Source organism: Lepidothrix coronata, unplaced genomic scaffold (genome assembly GCF_001604755.1).
Source record: "Lepidothrix coronata isolate B3197 unplaced genomic scaffold, Lepidothrix_coronata-1.0 Scaffold22, whole genome shotgun sequence".
Taxonomy (NCBI): Eukaryota; Metazoa; Chordata; class Aves; order Passeriformes; family Pipridae; genus Lepidothrix; species Lepidothrix coronata.
Genome location: NW_016690202.1, coordinates 6,630,620 through 6,643,005, shown reverse-complemented (window position 1 = coordinate 6,643,005; position 12,386 = coordinate 6,630,620). Strand labels below are relative to the sequence as shown.

Below are 12,386 nucleotides of genomic sequence, written 5' to 3'. Positions count from 1 at the left end.
TTTCATGTATTAATTGATAGTCAGATATTTTGTCTGTAGATTGAAAGATGTGCTCATACATACAAGTCAGGTAAAAAAAAAAAAAGGAAATTTTTTTCCTGAAGGAAATAATAAAGATCAGCTGAAAGTAAAAGAAAGTAAACAATTTGTCACCTAACCAGTAATAGCAGAATGCACTTAGATGACCTTTTTATGCAGCTACGTTTGCATACAGAGTGTCTCACACACATTTTTTTGGGGGTTTTGATCAAGATTGTATACCTGTTTGAAGTCAGGATCTTCATGGTTGCATGTTTTCATGTTGCATCTTTCCATGGAAGGACAATCTGGCTCTGAACAGGATGCTTTTAAGACCTGTGTTTACAACCACCAAGATTTGTTAAATGTATAATTTAGTTTGGTAATTTTTTTCATATTTTGATTTTTTAGCTCATCAAATGTGGCATTAATTCTAAAGAAAACTATCTTTTTTATAAAGTTCATTAATTATCATAGTCAAATTATCCAAGATGAATAAGTTGGTAAGTTTCTGAAATATTTCCATGAATATATTCCTCTTTTAACATTTGCAACACAAAATGAATTGGGTTGAAAGCCAGTACTGAAGGTAGACCTTCAGAATATTTAATGGTCAGATTCTGTTTTGCAACGCAGCACAGACTGAACCATGTTGTATAAGGATACCAAAATCTTATTACAGATAAAAAACCTTGTTTACTTCCATATCAGAATTCCTGTTGAAATTAAGAAAATTATTTCTATTCTGGTGGAAAAAGAAGGTCCATGATCTTTCCAAGGTTTTTACACCATCTTCCCTCATTTTCAGATAAGAACTGCTTTCAGTGATGTCAAGAAACATAATCTGTTATGACCTCAAACTTTAAAAGAAGTAATTTGTAAGTTAAATCCATTAGGGGTCAGAATTCAATTATTTTCTTGATTTGGTGGAACATGCCTCAAACAATTAATTTAGGAGAAGGTAACCCCTAAACAGAAAAAAAATCCTTTCACAATAATCACTCTTTCAAGGACAGAAAGGAAATAGTATATAAATATAATTTTATGTACCTTACAGCATACATTTCCGCAAATAATTTCAGGAAATAGATTTTATAGAAAGTCATCTATGAGTTAAAAAACAAATGAAAAACATCCAAGACTTTTAAAGGAAGTACTTAGTGATTTACACCATCATGCATGGCCAGCATTAGATGAAGGGTCATTCTTTATCTCAACACAACCTGTGTAAACAGACCTTCTTGGATCTTTGCCCTGTTTTAGGGGGTAGATTGCAACATAGCATTCTTTCTCATAGCATTTCTTCCAACAAAGAAAGATTTTGGTAATGGTTATAACCCCTCAATAGGGAAGACTATCCTTGCCTTCTCTTCCAACCATAAACAAACCTTCACAAGACTGGAGAAAATGAGAATGCTCAGACAACAGCTGGTTTAAAACAGGATATTCTGTTTCGGCTCAGTATTTTCTTTTCATCACATTCCTCATCTTGCAGCGTGGGTTGATTAGGAGAAAACAATTCCCTTCTTAAGCTCTTCTCTTTCCCAGGCAAGATGCCTGATTTCTCCTCCCCTCTTATTTTCTGTGTGTTTTCTGGTTAAGAAGTCCCCTCTTCTTCCACAGAGATGACCCTAACAACCCCGACTGTCTCCTAACCCAAAGATTTTCTTAGAGTTTTTCCCCAGAAAGAATAAAAGGAGGTACTTGGAAATTGTGGAATGTGGAAGGTGGTAAGTAAAGTGAATTTGAAAAAGTCTGTGGGGGAAATTGTCCTGTAGTAAGAAAGAGCACTCACTAGTTATAGAGAAAATGAACAACTTCTTACCTTCAGAGAGAGGCGCTTCTTACCCTTGCACAATAGGACAAATTCATTAAGCTTTGATCTCTGAGTGAGGCTCACCAAATTTTTAGAATCTGTTTTACACAGAGAAGAATATTGTAATAATAGGAGTATCACTTTGTAAAATGAAGCACAGATGAATATACTTTACAAAGAGAAAACATTCAGGTTTACTTTACATCGATAGGCATAGGCACAGAAATAAATATAATCATTCTTGATACCACTCTCCTGTGTAAAATATTTAAAGCTTATCATTTTATGAGGCTTTAAATTTGCCATATACACACTTTACTTCTCTACATTTATAGTTAATGTATAGAATATCAGTTATACATTAATATATACAAAATGAACTACAAAGACACATATAGCAGTAGTTAACACATACATATAATACACATGTGGGTAGAGCCCTTCCCAAATCTTCGTTCGCAAAGCCTAGCCATGATTATGGGATATACATGACTACATATATGTTGTTATGGAAAATGTAGGATTTTTTTCCCCTTTTGCTTTCTTCATGCTTTCTAGATCAAAATCCTTCTACTATCGTTATTGTGGGTGCATTGGATTAACTCTTCTTGAGATAATACTGTTTTTTCTCCTGCAGGAAGTAAGACTACATCAATAATATGCTTCTCAGCTTGATAAACTGACAATATTTGTTACCTTCTGGTACTGCAAGGCCTCAGTAAAAAACAAATTAAGTACCCTTTGCCAACATAAAAGCATTACCTATTACAACCTGTTGCAAACCCATTACATCAATGACTATCCAGTGATGCTATATCTATCTGACTGACTTGCAAATTTACTTCAAATAATACCACTTGTGCTTTTAAAACTATTTCAGGTGTACCATTTGAGATAAAAAATACAAAAGACAGTGGCAGTTGATCTATATGTCCCTCACTGCAGCAACTGAACACAAATTTTACAGAGGTTAGGAAATTATGCATTAATAGTTGCAGTTAAGAAGACTTTTTTTTTCATATTACCAAGGGTATTTTTTAGTCTCCAAATTAGCAGAACATATTCATCCCATCTGACTCATTTTAGCTTCTCTAATCCTGGCCATGATTTTAGCTGCCCCAACTTTCCCCACCTATATTGCTTTTGTGTTAGTCTTCTGAAGCAATTTTGTCTGAGACAGGTACCGCATGAAGATATCATAAAAATCCATGTTAAAAATTGAGATGAATTCTCCAGCCTAAACTGAGTTCGTTTTAGTCTGCTTACATGCGTATTCAGACAAATATAGTAGACCGTAGGTCTACCATTCTGTTATTTTTGTTGCTTTTTCTGACATCAGTTTAGATTTTAATTTCAGTTACAGCTGCAATTTCAGCCATAATGTGTGAGAAACACATTAGAAGGCAAGAGAGATTTCTTATGCAAGTCAAGAGTGTTCTGACTTGGAGGTAAGAGTGACAACAAAAGAGGTATGCTGGAATCCATCCAGTTGACCAGGGACATAAGACAACATGAGTTACATCCTAACTATCCTTGGCTTTCCTCAGCTATAGAGTTTATTGTGACTTGCTTTATACGTTATTTAGACTGAGTAAATCCAAAGAAGTCCAATTTTCTCTATCACCTCCGAAAGATGTGACAAGCGGTCTACAAGCAGCCAGCAAGTGGCAAGGAAAGTAAGAAACCTTTCCACGATTTTATAAGTGTACTTCCACTTTCTGATGGCCTTTGAAGTAATTACCTAGTCTTTCTGGTTACTAAAACCTTACCAGAGTTTAAGGGGCAATTTTAAAATCCATGCAAAGAAAATGCCTTGAAATTAATGAAATCCAGTAACTTCCTGCTTGGAATGTCCCTAAAATGCAAAGTATTGGAAACGGGGAGGATATCAGTATTTTATACTGTTCCACAGAAATCTTCATTTGGCCTTTGTTCAAGGTGCAGTACTGGACCAGATGGTTATTTGTTCTCATTGATTACAGCAGCCTTTGGTAGCTGGAATTGGAATGCATTTTTCATCCACTGTAATACCTGGAACCAATATATCTTTAATTTTCCCAATTGTTTCTTAGGTATACAATACTAAAGTTGCAAAAGTGCGCCTCCTCTTCCTCGTATCCATTTCTTTTTGTTTTTCCTCTCCTGCTACAACAAGGTTTTTGCTAGCTAAGACCCATATGCCAGCAATAGAGCATTTGCACTTTTCTATAAAAAAATTGGATTTTCTAGCTTAAATACAATATATTCTCTTATATACAATTGTGTTCAGTCCAAGCCGCTAGTCCTAAAGCAAATTTTGTGCATTTGAAGATTTCTTCTCGTGGAACACAGAAAGGCTATTTCATTTTTAGAATTCTCCAATAACCTGATCTAAGTGAAAAATCTGGGACAATATGTTACTTCTAATGTCAAGTCTATGTATGAAACATTACTAACTTCTTTTCCTACTCGCAAACATATCTTCAAAACTAGACCCTAACAAACAGAATTATACCCTTTATTTCACAGGAGATTTACCAGTAGTTTCTGATTCATTCCTCGTAAACACGCTCAACCACGCAATGTCTAAAATAGAAAATATTTAACAAATATGTGGAATTAGAGACATACGTTCTTGACATTTAAAAACGTTACAAACAATTTAAAGAATTGTTTTAAAACATAATCTGAGAAAAAGCATGTAATAGCAATAAGCATCAGATTTCTTCTCTTCTGAATCTCTGAATTCATTTAACCCTGGAAGGCTTTACAGTTAGACTTGTTAACAGGTACCCCAAAGTCTGAACTCTGAATCTAATAAGTGTACTGGTTGATTGATTAATTATGTTGTGTGAAAGTGAATGCACCTGAGAAACTAGAGAGGGGTAATCAAATGTAAGGTCTAAAATCCTATTAGAGGGGAACTTGAAAGTGCTTTGGCAGCAGAAGTGAGTACCCTAATAAGAAATGTACAAGACTGGAAGGTAACAAATAGCGATAGCAGGTTGTTTAAGGCTTTTCTAACACTGTCCTGAATCACCCAGACAGTCAGCTGGGAAAGGCATCACTCACTTTAGGTCAAAGTCACAAACATCAAATGGTTCCTAATATTATATTGTCTTAACTGTGTCATCATGAATATATGTTTGTGGTGCTTGTGTGTTTGTATACACAATAATATTACATAGCATTTTCTTTCTGTCTGTTTGTTTTTCTTCTAGAAATATCTTATACATTAGGACTGTTAGATGATTTATCTATTCACAAACTGCTTCCATTGTATACCTATACAAGTTTTGATTCTGTTCATAAATTAACAATACTGATTGTATGAGTTACCTCAAAATCCTATTATGTTATCAAGAAGAAACTTAAAAAGACATAAATTACACTAAATACCTTATCAGTGTAGCTGTCATTATTTACAATTTAATAGAATAAAAATCACATAAATTAAATTTATAAATACTTTAAGTGAGTGTTACATTTCTTTATCTAAAGCATATGTAATGAACTCATTCTGTAAAAGCTGGGAGTTTGTAAGAAATAGTTTCAATAATTTGATAGCTAAATTATAGATTTCAACTTTTCCCTGTATTTTGGTTAGAAATATGGTTTATTGGTTTTTTTCACCCCTGCTTTCACATCTCTGGAAAGTGTATCACTCAAATAATTGCATTTGCTATTATTTGACTTTACCAAAAGAACACCCTCTAACAGGCACTTTCATGATGTTAGTTATGATAACATGTTTGGTGTCAAATTGAGAAGCCCCATTTGAGACAAAAGAGTTGTTTGAGACAAAATAACCCCACAAATTCCAAAATATGCTCTGTTTTTCTCCATTTTGCCCTTGTCTCTGAGGATTATCTTTACGTCCTCTGTCTTTAGAGCTAAATCTCTAGTCTTCCCACTAAGTCAAGTGAGCATGAACAATATAATCTTCTTATCATTTAAGTATATTACATACCTCCTGTAAACCAGGATAAAAGTTTTCTTGTATCACTATCAATATTCATAAAGATGCAGTATAATGTTATGTCTACAAAAAACGTAGAATTATAGAATCATCTAGGTTGAAAAAGACCTATATGATCATCAAATGCGAACACTGATCTGACACTGCCAATTCCACCATGTTCCTCATCACCATATCTACACACCTAAATCCCTCCAGGGGTGGTGACAATCATTCCTTGATCAGCCTTTCCCAAAGCTTGGCAGCACATTGACTGGAGAAAATTTTCTGGCACAGCTTGAGGCCATTTCCTCTCATCCTGTCTCTTGCTATTCGGGAGAAGAGGTTGACCCACACCTTACCACAGCCTCCTCTCTTGTAGTTGTAGAAAGTAATAAGGTTTCCCCTGAGACTCCTTTTCTCCAGGCTAAACAACCTCAGCTCCCTCAGTCGCTCCTCACAGGACCTGTGCTCCAGACCCTTCACCAGCTCCGTTGCCCCTGTCTGGACACACTCCAGCACCTCAGTGTCTTTCTTGACATTGGGCACAGTGAGGTGCCCAGAGCTGGACACAGTACATATAACAGTACATTTGAAAACGTCCTGAGTACTACACATACAGTTGGTAAGTTTTGGTATATAAAGCACACTACCTTCATGAGATTGTGAATCCTTGATTGATATTTCATGATGGCCATCTTCATCTATGTCAAAATGCACTGTTTTTGAATCTTCAGTTAGTATATAACATTTCACTGTTTGTCGCAGACTAAACACTAAGCAAAAATGAATTGTAATTAATTTTGCTAGCAACAGAGAAATGGCAAAATTCCATAATAAAAGATCAAGTGTACTTTTCTAGCAATCATTACTTGATAGTCTATGTATATTTGAACTGTGGGCAGAATAGCCATATATATTAGAAGTCCTAGGGTGGGCTTAAGCAGCTGGTTTGGGGGATTGATGGTGGTGTGAAGAAAGAAAATAAATATTTCTTTGTTTAGAAGGCTATCTCAGTGAAGAAGAAAAGACATGCCAAACTTTCTGGAGAGTTAACTTGTGTGAAACTTGAGCTTGAAAAAACAGCTTCCAACCCAAGAGTCTGAGGGATAGTGTAAGAAGGAGGGATTGTGGACAACCTGCACATAGCTGCCTTCAAGAATTCTAATGGGGACAGTATAAATTTAAAAATGAGAGCCAACATTACCAGTTGGCTGGTGAATGAGTAGACTTACAGTAGGGAATAGAGCCCAGTGGGAAGTCGGAGCCAGAGCGAGGTTTTGCACAGAAGCCTTTAAATGGAGAGACATGAGAAAAACAAAGTTACAAGATTTCATTCTGAAGAAAAAAAGAGGTAAAGCAGAGAATGGTTCTCTGCAGCATACTGTTTCTGAACTAGTTTCCTTTATTTCATAGGTAAGTACTTCCCTGTTTCCCAGTCTTGCACTTTGAAAATTGGATCTGTGTACAAACAAGAGTTTTAGGTTAGAGTGCATATGGCTACCTAAAATAGCAGCATTTATTTTGGGAACCTGACATCTCTCACTGAAAAAAATGCAGGTATTTTTGGCTAAAAGCTGCCAGGAGGGAAATTGTTCCCTATTGTTACTGAACACAACTGTGCTCTTCTGGATGTCAGAAGGATGTAGGTCCAGACGCTTGGGTGTCAGACGCCTACAGAAAAAAACCATAGGGCCCAATTTTGATTATGTTTAGCTGAACATTGTTTACTGGAAGAGATTTGCTACGTTGAAATCCAGTTAAGACATTTCTGAGATCACACAGACCTCTAGGGTATGTTGCAAGATAAAAAGTCCTTTCTTTGCCAGAACAATTAGGCAAGCAAAACAACAGGATACACAGAATGCACCAGCAGTGGCATAATGTTTTAGGAATGCATGACTTCACCAAAAACTTTGCTACTTATTTTATATTGAGGTACCTCCTCTGAAACATCTGTATTTAAGCAGATATTTTGAAAAAATATTGTTTCAAAGAAGTTTTCTTCCTACCCTGTTTACACTAAGCAGAAACTCTGCACACACAATAAAAGAGAAAGATGACACACATTCTGAAAGCCCAAACCACACCCTCCAGAAGTGGCAGGTCTGACACATTCGGTGTTGGACCTTTAGCATGTGCATAGCTGATTTACGCCTGGGCAAAGGCTTTCTCTTCAAAAACAACTGGCTATCAGGCTTCCAGAGAAAAACACAGGTTGTTCTACAAACCAACAGGACAATAACTACAATAATCAATACAGCAAACCTTTAAAAAATTATTATATTGTGGTAGCTATAGTGTAGGAATTCTGTATCTAACTAGAATCATAAGAACTAGTACAGTGCTCAAACCAAAATGGTTGGCAAGCCTGCTTATGGCATTCACTCTTTTCCAGGGAGGTACAGATGCACTTTAGGAATTACTTCTCTGAATTCGGCAGTGTGAAAAATCTAATGGTGATATTTTAAGGAGTATTTCTCTTCTGGTCATTTTAAAGGCAGCTTTTGGGTTTCAGTTCCACAAGTATTTTTATTTTTTGGTGGTACTATAGATAAACTGTTCAAGATACTTAATTTTGTTGAATTCTGCCTTGGATTGGAATAATCTTTCCAAGATTACCAAGATATCTGTCACTCACGTAAGACTTACCTGAATTTCCACGAAGTGTTTTCCTTTTCCTAAGCATAGATTGTTTCTTAACAGACTGCCCTCGACGGCGAGACACTTCATATGGCTTTTTATGACCTGAGCGGAGCAGCATTCTGGGAGCATCTGAGAAATACCGATAACCTCAGCTGACTTTCTTTTCCAGTCCTAAAGAAGGAGTTAAGATCTGTCACAAGACTTCCCGTTTCTGTTGAGCAACAAGTTTGCAAACATAAGTTTGATAAATGACAGTAAAAGGAAACAGATAAACTCAATAAATGTTTGAGTGCTTGCATGACCCAAGTACATGTCTAGCAAGGCAAAAACGGTGTGTTTCCAGTAATGGTAAATAACAGTAATGAAGTTAACTATCTACACTTCCACTGAGATGCAGGATATCATGGATAACAGAGTTTTGTTGAAGTAATATATTTTGAAAGAGTTCCCCTTAGATAAGACATAAGCAGTTTATGTGACTTCAATTTCTTTATGCTTGTCAGTCATAGGAAGCTAGCTACACTTTGCTAGCTGGACTGAAAAAAGCACATTCATTTTGTCTTTCAGGATACAGTCCAAGATAATATTCAAAGTATTAATAAGTGATTGAAAATGATGGTAACTTCAACACAGCATAATCTGATTCTCAGGAAAGACATGCAGCTCTATTGCAATCTTAAACTGAAGTTCAGGAAATTTTGCCTCAGGAATGAGGACTGGAATTTGAAAATTTAAGGAGTATAGTATAATTATTAAGGAATATAATTTAGTTTAGATATCCAAAGGAGAGATCAATGTCTAAGAATGGGAACTACATTGATAGAGGAACCCTGTAGGCAACTAAGATATTCTGTTGTTGCAAGTTAAATCACTGCATTTCAGAAAACCTAAGGGTCTCACTTTGGCTTGAAGAAAGGGAAACTGAAATTCTGAAGTCTACACACTCTCTTGAAATCAACTGTTTATGACTACTGTTTAGGGCAAGTGCAGACCAAAGAAAATAACTAGCTTCAATTCTGTCTAGTATCCTGGTGAATGAACCAAGTGAGGATGGGTACAATTCTTAGCGCTGTGCAGCTTTCCACAGAATAACTAAGAATCTGTTAGACCAGAGAGATCATGGCTCTGACACAAGTGTGAATTCACCCAGGGAAGGTGAGAGCAGTTCTGTTTTCTGATTTGGTTTAGTTTCCTGATGCAAAGTTTCACATTAAATATTTACATGAAATAGTAGAAATTAAAGACTTTTGTCCTTGGTAATTCTCTTGTTACCAAATACAAAGGGTAACTAAGTCCCTTTTTCACTCTCTTTGACACTTTAGCTATAACAACATTCAGCAAAGTCACTGAAAAGTGAAACATTCATTATAAGGAATTAATTTGCTCTGCCTAGTAAAGATGTCTCATTTTTCGAATGTCTGACAACTTGCAGCCAGAGGTAGAAATAAAAGGCCAAGTTTTCCTCACCTAGCTAAAATTGCTCTACCACTGAACATTCAAAACAAAAGAAAATACTCTTTGTGCTTTTCCAGTAAGTCCTAGAACCTGATCTCTGGAAACATCTACTTGAATAGGGTTCTGCGGTGTAAGTGGGCATTAATACTGGATTGTGGATCTTGAGAGATATTATTGTGCTAGGTGTTCCGTGTTAACAAAGCGTTAAGACTTTGCTACATCTATGAGGCTCAAACCCAGACACTTAATCCCTTACTTAAGATTATGAAAATATAAGTGCAATATAAGTGTAATTCTAATTCAACTGCTCTTGATCAGAAGTTTTGAAGATCCCGATTTCTGATTTTTATTTACATTCATAGTCTTGAGGCTGTGTTATTTACACTCACCACTGTAAGAAAAGAAGGAGAATGATCACAAGTCAAGACACTGAAGAATTCCTGAAGAGGGCAGAACAGTTCAAAGACATTTTCAGAAGCGTACTTAGGAAGTGGATAAATTCTTAGGAAACTTTCTGTGATGAATGATGGATGGTAACCTTGAAGTTTTGAAGGACTGTTCTAAAGTTTAACTATTTTGGCTTGTTTAAACAAGTAGAAAATGGAAAAGTCTACAGTAGAACTTCACCTCTGTCAGCTCTACAAAACAATTAAAGATCTCTACAATAAATAACAGAAGCTTCCATAGCTTGAATTGCCTCACATGTCCCTGAAGACTAAATGACACATAAATATTCTTATTTCAATAAACATTTCCTCTCATGAAATGTTCTTCCATAGATGTTACCTACTCCCACTTTTTTCATTTACTCATAGTTTTTAATGCTGTGTATATCTCCCTATGTCAATTTCTTTATTTTAATGTCTTTTATGCCTATTTCTTCAGTTTTTTTTCTTTCTTCTGTAAGGTATATACTGCTTGAAGAGGACTAGGAAGATCTGGGTACTGTTCTTGGCTGCAGACATGTCTATCTACCATTATTTTGGAAATTTGGATCTGTTTTTTTCATTTTGCATTTAAGTACAAAGGAGTTAAAACTCTCTAAATTGCTGAAACTAGATATAAGTGAGTACATTTGTGGCTAATGACAACAAGATCACCCTAAAAGCAGAGGGAATCTTAATTTTTTTCCTACTACACAGACCATATAAATTCATTTATATGAAGGCAGCAAAGAAAATCTGTTATATAGCCTCTCTTACCCCCTTAGTGTTCTTAACCACCATTCTCTCTTTCACTTAACCCCAAGACTCGTCTGATCATCAAATTAAATCAAATTCAGTACATGAAAACAACATTTAAAATTTTGGAGTACATTTGCACAGTGGTGTCTTTCAAATACTATTTAATGCTGTATTGGTATATTCATAACAAGATATGTCTAAGAACATCAAAAGATCAGAACTGTTTTTCTTGAGGGTATTGGGTTGCAGCTGTTAGTCCTGCTAGCAAAGATCATAAGTAACTCCTCCAGGTTTGTTCCAATTTATTGGGATTGAAAAGAACTTTTGGCATCCTATAGCTAATAAATAATGAGGTTATAGTCTCTTTCAAATCAGACATTGCAAAATCTATAAACTAAATACAGGAATATCCAAAACCAGATATAAACTAGATGAAGAAGGAGATTTCAGAAGAAAATTTTAAAGTCAACTGAAAAAAAATCACTATTTCATCACTAAACAAACAGTATGATAATATAATCTTAAATTGAAGCCTGTTTAATCCTGCTGTAATCTTCCATTCTTGCTTACCTTATTTTGCCTGTTATTTTCTCTGCTGGGATACTTTTACTCAACAGAATGCTAGAAGCAGCTCTGTTACAGCGAATTTATTGCCTGAACACAGGGCAGGAAGCCAAACCTCTGAATAAAAGAAAAGTCTGACGTGGACCTAATCTTCTAGATCTCCATATACTCTCATTTATATCAACATTCTAATGGCTCTAACTGCTCCTGGAATTCCAGGAGTGTTGGAAACAGTAAGAATAAACTTTTAAATGTCTGTTTCTTTAACATACCACAGAAGCTTTCCAGCCTGGAACTGCATGCAAATTTTTTGCCAGGAGTTCTGAGCAATGTATGAGTATACTCATAAATTATATTTTCACATTTTATGAGAACAGCTAATGTTGTTCTTGCTATTTGTCGAGGTTGCTATTCTTTCAAGGTTGATTCACATGCAGATAATGGGTTTATAGTAATATAGACACATTAATAGTAAGAGTGTATTCTCTGTTGCAGGGAGCTCAAGACCAGCTAACTGCTTAAACATTTACACAGCTATCAAATGGGCTTTGCAGGCACTGCATCAATGGCAATACTTGGACTGCTTGTGACATGAGTGAACTTGTCACAGCAGATGTGCTACATTTCTTTGTCTGTGAAGCCCAGATAGTAACTAGGTCTTTCATTATCAAATTTAGTATGTTCAATTGGCTTTATCTATCTACGTATATACGTTCCTAACCATTTGCTCACTTATTGGTGAGTCCTCTCTATTCATTTCATAGTG

At 35.6% G+C, this 12,386-nt stretch overlaps 1 protein-coding gene across 3 annotated transcripts in view; it reads right to left on the bottom strand.

Moving 5' to 3' along the window:
• LOC108494051 overlaps positions 1-12,386 on the bottom strand; it is a 39,985-nt gene that overhangs the window by 11,335 nt on the left and 16,264 nt on the right. The window contains exons 1-7 of one of the 3 annotated variants that reach the window (XM_017808128.1): positions 11,627-11,692; positions 8,424-8,588; positions 7,007-7,063; positions 6,425-6,547; positions 4,352-4,399; positions 1,844-1,932; positions 262-354 (exon numbers count right to left, since the gene is read on the bottom strand). In XM_017808128.1, coding sequence (XP_017663617.1) covers positions 262-354; positions 1,844-1,932; positions 4,352-4,399; positions 6,425-6,547; positions 7,007-7,063; positions 8,424-8,535 — 522 coding nt within the window. In that variant the 5' untranslated portion in view covers positions 8,536-8,588; positions 11,627-11,692. Of the gene's footprint in view, positions 1-261; positions 355-1,843; positions 1,933-4,351; positions 4,400-6,424; positions 6,548-7,006; positions 7,064-8,423; positions 8,629-11,626; positions 11,693-12,386 lie in introns of those variants that run through there. The other 2 variants (XM_017808129.1, XM_017808130.1) reach the window with 2 other exon arrangements.